The 14450-nt window shown below is 40.0% G+C and overlaps 1 protein-coding gene across 3 annotated transcripts in view; it reads right to left on the reverse strand.

Annotated features, from left to right (window-relative positions):
* Nucleotides 1-1998: 1998 nt before the first annotated feature.
* The window catches only part of LOC149259773 (uncharacterized), a 230732-nt gene continuing 218280 nt past the window's right edge, over nt 1999-14450 (reverse strand). For 2 of the 3 annotated variants that reach the window (XM_089377189.1, XM_089377207.1), the window contains 5 exons: nt 3376-3445; nt 3022-3113; nt 2766-2807; nt 2580-2660; nt 1999-2423 (listed from right to left, as the gene is read on the reverse strand). In XM_089377189.1, coding sequence (XP_089233315.1) covers nt 2352-2423; nt 2580-2660; nt 2766-2807; nt 3022-3113; nt 3376-3445 — 357 coding nt within the window. In that variant the 3' untranslated portion in view covers nt 1999-2351. The remainder of the gene's footprint in view (nt 2424-2579; nt 2661-2765; nt 2808-3021; nt 3114-3375; nt 3446-14450) is intronic. The other variant, XM_089377198.1, reaches the window with a different exon arrangement.

Here is a 14450-nt window from a genome sequence, read left to right on the forward strand (position 1 = left end):
GTTTGGACTGGTATAACCCTTTGTGATGCATTTCGTGGGTGGTGGTTCAACAAGCAAGTGATATCCTTTGATGGTCTGCCATGCATTTTAATCTCATGGGTTTGGAGGGTTAGAAATTTCATGGTTTTTCAAGACCGTTTCATACCCCTTTACTTATGTGCAGCTTAGGTGGCAGCTTTGGCCAGCGAATTCAAGACAGATCCAAAGCCAACCAAACACAAAAATCTGATTATGGCAAATGCTAAATTATGACACCCCGTGGAGGTACTTTGATGGCACCAGTAAGAGACACCCTCCTCACTGCGACGTAGGAGTCATCCTCTACTTTAGTCACTCTCACTTCATTCACTGTCACAATGATCTAGGTAGTGGCTCAAACAACAAAGCCATCCTCTACTTTAGTCACTCTCACTTCATTCACTGTCACAATGATCTAGGTAGTGGCTCAAACAACAAAGCCGAATTTGCAGCTCTATGGTGCCTGTTGGAATTGGCAAGGAAAAAAGGCACCCCAGATTACAGGTTTTTACAGATTCTAAATTAGTGATTGATTGGACAAACAAAAAGGAAGAGATCTCCAACATCGGTCTCAATTCACTACTTAACATTCATGTTTTCACGAGCTCCTTCGACCAAGTAACTTTCTGTCACATCCTTTGTGAACTAAACTTGGAAGCAAACAGTCTCTCAAAGGATGCCCTTGCACTCCCGGTTGGATTAATTGGGTTTTACGAGTTTGCAGATGTCGTTGAGTCCGATTCCATCGAATCCAAGCTCCCTTTCTAGCAGCTTCTTATGTTTTCCTCTCTTTTGATTCTTGTAACAAGCACATTATAAGTTGTTCAATGTCCAGGTTCTTAAAATTTTCTGGGAACCAGATGTTTCCTACAGAAAGTACTAGACTTGATGTTAGGAAATTTCTGACTTGATATCATGAATATCAGTTGGTGGACAGCTTATGTATATATTTTACTTCCAAATATATATAGTTTTCTTCTTTTGAATATATATATATATATATATTTTGCTTCTGTCCAAACTTTGTGCACTTGCTTTTATTTTTTTCTTTGATTTTCAAATTAAATTCTCATGGTGGATTAATTCCAGGGCTGTTTGGTATGTTGATTTCTCATGAATAGTTCCCAGATATTGTTGAATGATTTGACATGTCCATAGAAGCTAAGAGGGCATATTTTCAGCTCAAACAATCTGGTGTTAATGAATTATTTTCATATTTGTTACATGTTGGGATTTGTGCCCTTAGGGCTGGAAACATAGTTCCTTCGAAATATAACTCTGCAGTGTTTATTTTATTGGGTTGTATTATGTCTTGCTTGAAGAAAAGTGAAATATGAATGCTGTAATTTATTTTTCAGATTCAACACTGGTGCTGAAAGTTCACAGCAAATAGATGCAGGAAGCCTCAAGGTTGAAATGAAATTGCTGAATTTGAATAAGCAACAATTTTCTTTAAATTTTCACATTTTTTATTTGGCCATGCGTTTGATAACACACAAAGCCCTCAACTTATTAAAGAGCATCGTGCTCCCTAACAGACCAGGAGTCTCTGCACTCTCTTTCCCATAGGAGAAGCAGGGAATGCCCAAGGGAGCAACTCATATCTGCCACCAAAGTTCCGGGACTGTGCCAGGGGTTTCCAAAGCCACTCCCATCAGAAAGGGAATGTTTTGTTTCAATTCCCAGGTTCCAAGAAATGGGAAAAAACATTAGGAACCTGTCAAAGAGCATCTAGGCACTCCCTAACAGACCAGGAGCCCTTACACTGTTGCCCGCATGGAACAAGCAGGGAACACCCAAGCGAGCAACTCAGAACTGCCACTGAAGTTCCTGGAATGTGCCAGAGGTTACCAAAGCCACTCCCAATAATGTTTTGTTCCAATTCCCAGGTTCCAAGAAATGGTGGAACATTAGGAAGAAGTCCCCCATCCCCCTGGAGTGGTTCCCATGCAATTCTGCAAGAACATTAACTAATGCATATAGTATTATTCCACTAAAGGATGGGTGCTTTTTCCCATTGTAACAGAATGATTCCATTACTTTTACAATTTGTAATATGAATGGAATGTATATACGTTTTCAGTGGAAGTTAAAGAGAAAAAAAAACTCAACCAGCTATCTTGAAAACCATCTCCTCTTACCCTTATCAGATCACAAAAAGGTCTCCCTTTGTTTACTGAAAAGCTTCAAAGAACAAAGTGGCATTTGAATTGGAATCCAGTAATAACTTAATATTGTGTGGATTATTTCCAAAAAGCACGTTAGGCATGCCCCCAAATTTCTTCAGCCTATCATTGCAACACTGCAGAGTTGTATGTTACAATGATTACAACTTAAAGAACTTCATTTATCAGAGCTCTTGTGAGATCCTTTGGTAGTCCCATTACACTGTCAATGGATCCAACCTGCAATTACACATGCTTAGCTACAGATTCACTGAAATGTAAGAGAAAATGTAATCATATCAGATCTACCAGTTACTGCCACAAGAAGACATAAATGAAGTACTGTCTATATGATAACATCTTCACAGTTAGCAAATAATAAAATGAAAATTTTACCATTGCTTCCACTAATGGAGAGGTTAGTGGGTGTTCAACAAGCAAGCCACCTGCTACCTTAAAAACTGTTCCCTCCTTGATCTGTTCCAAAAAAAAATCCCCTTTTTTCATTATAACAGCACAAAATAGCATTTAACTTGCTACTTATTGTGTTTAAATCAAGGACTCAGAAAATGCTCAGCTGACCAGGCTTTCTACCACGTCGTCTGGAATTGGATGGAAGTAGACCTGTGACAAGAAGAATAACAAAGTATAATATAGAATAATTTGATGAAAGAAACTATTTTTGAAATGTGTACTTAGAAAGATCCAACCATATGAAATACGAGAAACAAGCTGCAATTCTGATAATGACAGATGGACATGGACACTGGCTTTGTGTAATTTAGTAGCTACAAAAACTAAATTTTTAATATACCAAAGTTACTTCAGAACATCTTACCTCAGCTTTGTCCCATCCTCCTTTCTTCATCCCTGTCTTGAGATTTGTAACCATTACCGATCCTACAGTGCATGCAGGGGCCCTTGAATAGCCTATATCAATGACCAAAAGAAAGAAAATGATTCAAGTGAACATGGAAAATATATGCCAAGCATATCAATTAAATATATCCAACGCAGTGATTTAAATCCAGAAGACTCTTTCAAAGTAAATGAATTGTATTTTTTTCAACATAAACTGACAGAAGTTTCTCTTCCTCGATGCTTGTCATCCAATAGAAAATTATTTCCAATGCTTATGGTAGATGAATATTAAATAAAAGAAAAGAACATACTAAATCCACCATTGTTAGACCTTTTATGAATAGCCGTGCCTCCTCCTCACTGGATGGCTTCTCCCTAATAACGCCTTCATGGACAACCACCTAACCATCAATTTAGCTATTTATATTAAGCATGAATAAAAAAAGCAACAATGGTAAATAAAGAGCTGCCAAGAGGTAACAGAAGAAAACAGCCATCTTTGGTGCAATCTAGTTAGTTGTTTGTGTCTACTTACAGCCCCATCAGATGACTCAATTGAACAGTTGCAGTAAAAATTACTATGTTAATGTAATAGGTGACACAATTATGAAGCCAGTTTCACAACAAATTGCTGAGTGTTGAAAACCTTTAGTAAACAAGCTGGAAATCATGTGTAAGTTCATGACTGTAATTCAAAACAGCAAGGTAGTCATCTTCAATTTGCTTAAGCCTTAAACTGTATAATCCATCAAATCAACATTTCCTTTTTAATTCACTTCCGACATCTTTTTTTGGGAGAAAAAGAGCCTTATGTGACACCAGAATCAGTGGCACGTGGGCATCACAGAGGCAATCTTCATCTAAAATTATAATTGGCACAACTTGGTTCACGATCATTTTCTGGGCTGATGTCAAGGTTGCATTTGATTTCATTTAAAACCTGTTTGAGAGATTATCCAGTTTGCAGATACAGATAGCCTATGTTTGAAGGAAATCTAAGAAAATATTAATTCTATTGGAAATACTAAGAGGGGTGATTCAGTGTTTCATTTTTCTTACAATCTAAGTATCACAAGCATTAACCAATCAGATCATATGAAGAGTACACGAAATATGTGAACAATTTATTTATTACAAGGGAAGTTACAACTTCTGGTTTACCAGCTACAGCTGGAAGGGCTACACTGTGATGTTCCTATTTAGCAAGTCTTGCTAAGTAATACATTTTTGCACAATTTTGATATTTTTGGCATGTTTTGACTTCGGAGAAAGTGGGTTAGGAGGACCTCACTTGACATTTTGATGGAGGCTCTAAACATAGGAAGAGGAGGCAAAATTAAAGAGTATTCGCACTTGAGGAAAGGAAGACAGGGAAAGGAGTTCGATATGTGGGGCCCACATGAAGAGAGGAGGGAAGCAAGGATAAATAGAGGTGGAGGGCCTCATTTTGGGACTTTTTCCAAATTCAGAATTGAACCCTTGTTCGCTTGGGCTGCTGAGTCTAATTAACATCGTGCTGTTCAGCACAAGAGATTTCCAGGCGGGAATCCCACCTCCTTTGTTGGACTTGAGTGCCACCCTAGGGGGTCTCTTGCTACATTTCAGCGTTGTTCCGGGGGACTTACTGAAGCGAACAAAGTTCCTTCTTCAGATTAATTACTCCAGAAGACTTGGAATATAAAGATATCCATGAGGATACAAATATTATATATTAAATGTATGAATAAGATGATACAAATGAGAGTGAGAGGTCTACTTATATACTATGCAGGTGTCTCTTCATGGAGAGTCATGTCTCATTTAGACATGACTCTTCAACCTAATTACTAATTAAGTAATCATTATTAATTATTGTCATTTACATGATTTCCTATATATTTATTCATAACATTGCCTTCCTCCTCAAAAAGCTTTGTCCTCAAAGCTTGTCGATAAAAAAGGCTTGATCTCTTTTTCGGGTTCGAATGTCTTCTCGTCTCGGAACAGTCCTCTTCGTCGATACAATTTGATATGATCTTCTAAGTAACAAACAAAATTTTCGTACTGGGAAGGAATCAGAGCATCCTAGATTAATCTTCTGTGGAATATTCTGATCACTAGAACTTTGTAATGACTTGTCATCATAGGACTAGATTGAGGTTACATCACTATTCTCTGGAACATCAGTTTGTTGTTTCTGCTCTGAACGGTCCCAATACGTAGCTTGGTTGAGTTGTCTACTCTCATGACTCAGATGTCGATAGAGAACCTTTTTGGTTTGACTTTCCCTTATTAGGTGTGTGAATTTTTTTTTATTTACTTCAGGAGACGATGTTGTTGAGTTGGTTACAAACCTTCACTTGGGATGTTTATCATCTGAACTGCGACATCTAAGTGTGTCGTTTCTTCAACTGACTTGTCTTCTTGAGTTGTCATATTCACTGGATCAATGTTCGTTTTTTCTTCAACTTGAATTTTTACATTTGAAAATTTTGACGCTTCCTTTTCAACAAGTTGTTGCCTCTTGTCTTCCAACAACTTCTTATCCTTCTTAAGCTTCTTAATTTGCGCTAGTAATTTTTCACTATGGTCTCTAAGTCGAGAAACTTCCTCATTCTTGTCAGCGATGATTTTGTCAACTTCCTTTTGCATATTTTGTATCGCCTTTTTACTTTCTTGAAGAATTACTTTTGAGATTTCTTGTATGTCTTCTAGTGTCACTGAATTTGGCATCAAAGTTCTTGTAGCGTTATTTTTTTCTTTTTGTGGGAAAATGAAACTTCTTTTTTGTATTTCGAATAAAGGACCCTAAAGTTTCCATCCAAGGTGAGCCCAAAACAATGTCACCTAGATCATTCCATAGAGATTGAACAGAGAATTGTGATCTATGTTGCCAGGAAACGTGGGTGCGGGGATGGGGACGGGGACGGGGACGGCATTTTTGGAAACAGGGTGCGTGGGTTCGTCGGGTAATATAATAATATTAAATTTTAATAATTATATTTTATAAATTATAAATTTATAATTAATAATATATATGAAATTTGAATTTGTATATTTTTTCAACTTTAAACAAGAAAACTTTAATGATAATCATTTAAACATGTTTAGTCTCTCCCATATAAAAACACAATTTTTTCATAGGAGATTCTTCTCAACCTGATAGTGGTCTAGACTTTTCTTGATGTCTAATCATTCACCTGCCCCATGCATGGTGTGCTCTGTGGTAAAGCAATCCCAAAAAGTTAAAACAGTGGCAGCCTTACCCTTCCACAAAACACGCTTATTCATTTAGGCATATTTTCCTAGTTTTAATCTTAACATGATGTTATCAGAATGTTGTGAGAAATTGGCAGATTTTGATACTTAATTTAGCCATTTTCCAAAATATCCCTTCGCCATTTAACAGCATCAGCTGATTACAGCTTATGGCTGGTCTCAATCCTACTTTCTATTTGACCGAAAATGTCTGAACCTGTATGTGTGCATTTACAGTTTATAATTTGATGGTTATTAACTTATTTGGCTCGAGAATGAATGTTTCATAAATTCATTCCAAATTGATTTACAAGAATCTGCTGGCTCAAATTACAGAGTAAGAGGTCTCTTTTCCAATTCTGGTTTCGATGCCATATAATATTAAAGGCATTGAAGATCCATAAATACAGGAGATTCATAATTTACATTGAGACTCTAACAAACCTTGGGCATAAGTTTTGAAATTGTTTTTATAAATTTATAGCATAAGACTAATGGAGAGACTGATCATAAGAGTCTCCTGCGGTAGGAAGGGACTCATGAATGTGCAAACAGCTACCCTTTTTTTCCAACTATGGTCATCACCTTATTAAATATTTCCACAAAGCTACAGCCAATATGATATGATATTCTGCTTGTGGGATTGTACACCCATAATGTTCCTTTTATAATATTGAGATATCATAATCATATATGATTTCAGAATACTGTGTCGCTCATAAGTTTTGAAAAACTTATCACTGTTGATAAATTTTTACAATGATTCATTACCCTTGAGCAGCACGTCATGCCCACAGAGCAATGCTAAGGCATGTGAACAAAGACAGTCTTTGGAAACTATAATCTTTGGAAATGATGGCAGAAAATTTCCTTGAGAAACATTCAGAAGACCTTACAACCATCTCTGAAGGACAATCGAGACCAATGACCATCAATGACTCCAAAAATGATATCATTCATTTATGGCATATATTCTATATTCTATGGCATATCATTCGTTTATGGCATATCATTTTTTAAATTTCAATAAAAAAAATTTATTTGAAAATTAAATTTTTAATATAGTTTTTTTATGAAGAACCCAAAGAACCCGAAGAACCCAAAGAACCCAACCCGAAGAACCCAAAGAACCCAAGAACCCAAGCACACGAAGAACCCGAAGAACCCAAGAACCCAAGCACCCGAAGAACCCAAGAACCCAAGAACCCGTTAAAGGAAAAGAACCCAAATTTTTTTTTGAAGAACCCGGTTCTTCTGGGTTCGTCTGGGAAGAACCCGTACCCGAATCCGGTACTTGGGTGCGGGAACCCGGGACGGGTTCGAGAACCCCACCCCCGGGTGCGGGTACCCATGCAACACAGATTGTGATATAAAAATATAATTGCCAATGTTTAATTGTAATTCGGTTACGTCATATTGTTTTCTACCCAAGCAGTCTAAACTCTCACTTATATTTGACTCTAGAATCACCAATTGGTTAGCAAGCTTAGAGTTTATATAATTTTTCCCTTCAGTGGGCGAGATAGAAATAATAACATCTTTTCTTGCAAGAGTCCCTTTAATTCTGAATAGCACTGGAGTAGCGCATCGTGAGGTTCCTAAACAACTTGCTTCCTTCATTTTTGGATTAGACTTCATTTTGCTTGGTTGAAATGAGCTTAGGGTTTTTAAAGATAAAATCCTTTAGCTTTTTATTACTGCTTCACTTGGCCTATAGATAATTTTAATTAACCCCAAAAACCTTTCAAATTCTGACTTCTAACTTTTTCTCTTGAAAATTATTTCTTTAATAGTTTTTTTTCTTTATATATATATATATATATATATATATATATTAAATAACAATTATTTATTTATTAAATATGTTTTTTAAATTATTATAATATAGTTATATAAATAATATATATAACCTTATTATATATAGTATTATAACTAAACGATAATCGATGATAACCCAATGGCTGATGGGGGTATTCAGCCAACAATGTGGACGATTGTTAAGTCGAGAGAGAGACTATGGCGGCAACGATGGTTGGCATCGAACATTGGTAGCAGTAGAGATGGCAGTGGGTTGCAATGATGAGTTAGGGGAGCGGTCAAACAAAGCGACCAAAGGCTATCAGACATCGGGACCCGGTTAGGTTGTTGTTTTGATATTTTTATATTTTTTTTATATGGGTTTGGTTTTGAATTTATATATTTTTATTTTTATATTCAAATATATGTATATATTAACTCTAATTTTTTTTTTCAATAAATCTCTTTTTTCTTTTTTAATTAGTTTTTTTTTCAAATGGCCAAGGGATTGAGAAACGGAGAAACTCCAACTCTGAGCAAAACGCTTCAATTATATGGCAACAACGTTGACGAATGTTGATGGCCAAGGGCCTAGATCGAAGAGCGTGGCTCTGTGCAGTGGTGAAGCAGCCAAAGGATCGATTGCTCTAATACCAAATGAAGCGAACAAAGTTCCTTCTTCAAATTAATTACTCCAGAAGACTTGGAATATAAAGATATCCATGAGGATACAAATATTATATATTAAATGTATGAATAAGATGATACAAATGAGAGTGAGAGGTTTGCTTATATACTATGCAGGTGCCTCTTCATGGAGAGTCATGTCTCATTTAGACATGACTCTTCAACCTAATTACTAATTAACTAATCATTATTAATTATTATCATTTACATTATTTCCTATATATTTATTCATAACACATACAGGTGTATTCAGCCATCATTTGGAGCAGATTGGGCGCAGAAGGAGCACGCACCAGTGGGAAAAATAGCTACAGGGTATATTGGTTGTTGGGCTTTCCGGAGGGAGACTGCCTTGGTATTTGCCAGAAATTTTGGGTGTTTTGCAGGTCTGAAGTGAAGGGAGTTTGGAGGGGTTTTCTGGTGCGTTTTGACAATGCGCAAAGGGTCATTGGTTGGGCCTGCACATGGTGTGGAGCTCTGGGAGTTGAGGTCGGGTACTAGCCGAGATTTGGAGGCATTGCCGAGGAAAATTGCAGAGGAGTTTTTGGAGGGATTTCCGGAGGGAGTTTGGGCTTGAAAGTAGCATCTTTCCTTCAGCTATGCATACATCAGGCCGAGAAAGAAGTGCACATTTATAGGGCCTTCCGGACCAGCCAGAAGTAGGCCAATTCCTTGCTGGGTTTTTGTGGTTTTGGGGTGTAGAGGTTGTGGCTAATTTCGTTGAATTTTCTGCGCAGTTCGAAGGGTTAAATCAGCGGTTCATTTCCCAGTAGTTGCAGAAGTTTTTTTGGTTAGTAGCAGTCCTTGCAGCGAAGCCATTTCTAGCACTTGGGTGCCTTCATCTCCACCTGGGTTTTTGCCTTGCTTGCTGTAGCAAGCCCAGGTTCATCTATCTCCATATATTTGTACTCTGTCTTGTTATATTCATAAAATGGCTCAGCTTGGCGCAGTTTCTGGTGTTTTATGTTGTTTGTGCATGGATGTATATTTTTTTTGCATGCTAGTATTTTCTCTTGTTCTCATTGTTATTTCCTATTAGGAATATTACAGTGGTATCAAAGGCTTGATCATGGGCCAGCTGGGGGAAGAAACCCTTCTATGACCCCAAAAGACAGGTAAAACATCACTTACAAAAGGCAGGGGTACAGAGCAAGGAAAGAGAGTTAGAGATTACCACAGATCCATAGGTTCCTGAGCAGGGAGTAGAAGAAACAAGTATGGGGAGCAAAGAGGACGCAACCTTCCAGAGCCTCTTGAAGACTTTGAATGATCTGGCAAAGGGGCAGAAAGAGATGGTGGAGGAGATTAAGCAATAGAATCGTAACGGGGACATCCATATGGATTTCATAGGAGGAGAGAGCTCAGGTGCATCCCATCAGTTCGACTACCATTCCCCTCAGAGCTACCCTCACATTTACAGTGGACCAACTAGGGCTACTATACCCACGTTCTTGGCTCCAAGTGCTAGGGAGCAGCAGGTTCAGGACGAGATGCCTATGGGGGAGTACTTTCGCGAGTGGCAATCCCAAGGGGAGGAGTTTCGAGCTACTTTGAGCTTCAAGGATTATTGCCTACTCAAGCAGAGCAATAAAAGCAAGGGAGCAGGAGACTCATACACACACAGCTCAGATCTACGGCGTACCATTGGGAGGATGTACCTTCCCACATTTGATTTCTCTACTAAGTGCACTGCTAGGGCATGGGTGGAGAAACTAGATGCATACTTTCAACTTAATCAAATGACGGAAGTGGACGCCATTAAAATGGCTACCTTGCACTTAGAGGGGGAGGCCCATGATTGGTGGTTCCATGGATTATCTACCTTAGAGCATGCCAATGTGACCTCTTATAAGCAATTCACGCGAAGGATTGTGGAGCATTTTGACAGGAAGGATCCTCAAGCACATTTCAGAGAGCTGACCCAGCTCAAGTTGACATGCAACCCAGAGCATTATATAGCAAAGTTTTAGAGGGTGTCAGTGATGGTGCCAAACTTGTCAGAGGTTAGGAGAGTTTTTTTGTTTGTGGAGGGCTTAATTGAGCCCTTACGTGGGTTAGTGAGGTCGAGCAAACCTATTGCCCTCCAGGACGTAGTGAGTCGCACTTGATATTTGCAAGATGCAATTCCCAAGACAAGAGCACCAGTACCCACTCGGCCCGCTTTTCCACAAAGAGGCAGAGACACCAGACCCCCACCGCAGAGGGAGATTCAGATGTGTGGTCAGTTGGATGAGGAGACTAGGAGAGACCTCCAAAGGAGGAAGTTGTGCTTCACCTGTTAGGAGCCATGGGCACCAGGGCATCAGTGCACCAAGGGCAAGGCACACTTTATAGAGGTGTTCTCAGATAGCGAGTCGGAGGATGATGTTGAGCAGGAGGTAGATGGAGGAGACGGTTAGCTGCAGACTATTGGAGGAGGTGGAGGACCACCACCCCTGCTTGGGAGACCCTTTCCAACCCACTAGAGTCATTGTTTCACTGAGGGGATTCCCCAAGTATATGACATTGAGCATTAGAGGCACAGCGCAAGGGCAGCGCATGGCAATGCTAGTGGACAGTGGGGCTACCCACAACTTTATTAATGTGCAGATGGTGGAGCGGATAGGTATACACACTGAGGGCTTCGAGGGTTTCTCAGTTCTCGTGTTGAGAGACAGGACCATGGAGTGCACTAGGTATGTCCCTAGTCTAACAGTGACGATGGGAATTTATTCACTAACCGATCATTTCTTTGTGGTGGATGTGTCGGACACCAATGTTGTGATGGGTGACCAATGGCTCTATTCTTTGGGGCAAGTCACTACTGATTGCAGGAAGCTAGAGATGGAGTTCACAGGGCCAGATGGGAAGCTAGTCTTGTTGAGGGCTATGCATTCGTACCCACCGCAGATAATGTTAGCACATCGGATGGAGGCTAACCTACGACATGGGGATATAGAGTGGGCAGTGGAGTTTGTTGATTTGGGATAGCATCGGATGTGCTCTAGGCCTCAAATTTTGCAGGGAGGCTTGGTCACATGCATTCCAAAGAACCCAGAAACCATTTTGGGAAATTCCACCTAGAAACGATTTTATTAAAATAATTAATATTTTTAATGGGGTTCCTAAGTCTAAACTTAGGAAAATTAAAATATTAATGGGTATTAATCTAATTGTGGGTGAATCTTCTAGATAAAGACGAAGATCAAGTCAAAACGATCTGAGCCTTTGATTAGGAGTTAATCTAGGTCGTTGGTTGTCCAACAGGAAGATATAAGAAGGGGCTTGAGGGTCATTTGGAAAACACACCAAGAGATCAAGAGATCGAATTTCTGAAGTGAGAAGTTCTCAAGAGGAAATTCTAATCGAAGAGATCTTTTGTAGTAGAGGGGCAGGGACAGTGATCCGGAGGAAGATTTCCAGATCCGGAGAGGCAGTAGCAAGAGGCTGAGTTATTCCCAGTGCAGGAACGCGTGAGTGCAGGAAAGCGCGAGTGCAAGAACTCGCGAGTGTAGGGACGCGCAAGTGCAGGAACGCGAGTGCAGGAACGTGCAAGTGTAGGAACGCGTAAGTGTAGGAACGTGCAAGTGCAGGAACGCGAGTGCAAGCAACACGAGTGTCGGGGTTGCTTAGGGAATATCTCTGCCAGATTTTCTTGTTGTTTGGATTGCCAGTTGGGCATCCATAGATGTACTCAGATTTCACTGCTGCATAATAAAATAAAACCCTCACTGCTGCACCGGTTTTCCCACGTTGGGTTTTTCCGGGGACATTTGTCCAAAAATAACGGTGTCCTATGTGTTTGTATTTCCTTGCTCAGTTTCTATGTTTCAAAATCATATTTAATTTGGTGTAGGTTGCTTCAGTAATTTACTTCAATGTTTCAAGAAGAAATCTAAAATAAGTTTGTAATGTAATTTACGATCTAGGTGAAGCAGATTCAGTTGGTTGTAGTAGGATTCCAGAGATTGTTAGATCTAGGAATTTTCACAGAGCTGAGGATCTCGGAGGCAGGGACTCAGCCACGACCATTGCATCCAGACATTCAGGCGATATTAGACTGGTACCTAGTAGTCTTTGGAGACATTCCTCTGACCTACGACATGGGGATATAGAGTGGGCAGTGGAGCTCGGGATCTCGAAGGCAGGGACTCAACCACGACCACCACATCCAGAAATTCAGACGATATTAGACCGGTACCTAGTAGTCTTTAGAGACATTCCTCCAGGCCGACCACCATACAAGGGATTTGAGCACACGATTGAACTGGAGGAGGGGATAAATGCAGTCATCACCACACCTTATAGACATCCCAAGGCTTATCAGGATGAGATTGAGAGGGCCATACAGGAGTTGTTGGCTTTGGGGCCAATCAGGCCCAGTTCTAGTCCCTTCGCTTCTTCCATGGTGCTAGTGAAGAAGATGGATGGGACCCTCTACATGTGTATTGATTACAGGGCCTTGAATAAGAAGATATGGAAGAACTGATACTTGATTCCGCGCATAGATGAGTTCATGGATGAGCTTTGAGGAGCCAAATACTTCTCTAAGATAGATCTATGGTTGGGATACCATCAGATTCAGGTGCGGGAGCTGGACATTTTGAAGATAGTTTTCCGGTGCCACTATGGGAACTTTGAGTGCTTGGTGATGCCTATCAAGCTAACCAACGTCCCAGCTACGTTCTAGTCTTGTATGAACCATGTGTTCGTGTTGGCATTCTCTAACGACATCTTGATTTACAGCAAGACTTGGGAGGAGCACCTGAGGCACTTGGAGGAGGTGCTACGTATTCTTAAGGAGCAGCAGTTGTACACCAAGGTGTCCAGACTCCAAACGTGAGTTTGCACTGACAAAGATGTTGTACCTTGGCCATGTGACTGGTGAGGATGGGGTTCGTGTACACCAGGACAAGATTAGGGCCATTCTAGATTGGCCTACGCCCCGAAATGTGATAGAGCTACGGGATTTCTAGGCATTTCCACCTATTATAGGAAGTTCATGAGGGGATTCTCATACTTCGCAGCACCCCTCACAGATTTGACCAAGAGGGGCTTTCGAGTGATCTGATGTGGCGCATGAGGCCTTTGAGCGCCTCAACGGGGTTATGAGTAGTTGTCGGTGTTAGCTTTGCCAAATTTTACACAGCACTTTGTCTTGGAGTGTGATGCGTCCGGGGAGGGCGTTGGAGTTGTTTTGATGCAAGGAGGCCACCCTATAGCTTTTGAGAGTCGGAAGTGTTGAAATTTCTAAGTCTGACATGTCAGAAATTCCTACTGCATTCTTTGGTTTATTTCACCTACTTGTTTATTACATTAACAAGTTATTTATACATATAAATATTGAAAATAAACATGAATGCAGCCGTAACTCATATATAGATCAACAACTTTAAATACTAGACAAACACGCAAGGGACACCATTATTTTTGGACAATCGTCCCCGAAAAAACCCAATGCGGGAAAATCGGTGCAACAGTTCTAAGGGCTTTATTATTATGCAGATTTCCTGAGTACAACTAGGGTGCCAAACTGGCTCACCCAACAGAGATTTTTACACAACAGTAATACCTCTTCTCGAAGACAAATATTTAGCAAGTCTACCCCACGAAAATCCTTTCAGCACTTCTCCAAGGCTCTGCGTCAACCCTGCTAGCCTCAACGTAGCTCTGGAACCCTTTGTGTCAGCCTTCTACTTCTCTGCG

This window comes from Pinus tabuliformis, chromosome 6 (assembly GCF_031772625.1).
Source record: "Pinus tabuliformis cultivar Carrire ecotype Pingquan chromosome 6, CPIR1, whole genome shotgun sequence".
Classification (NCBI taxonomy): domain Eukaryota; kingdom Viridiplantae; phylum Streptophyta; class Pinopsida; order Pinales; family Pinaceae; genus Pinus; species Pinus tabuliformis.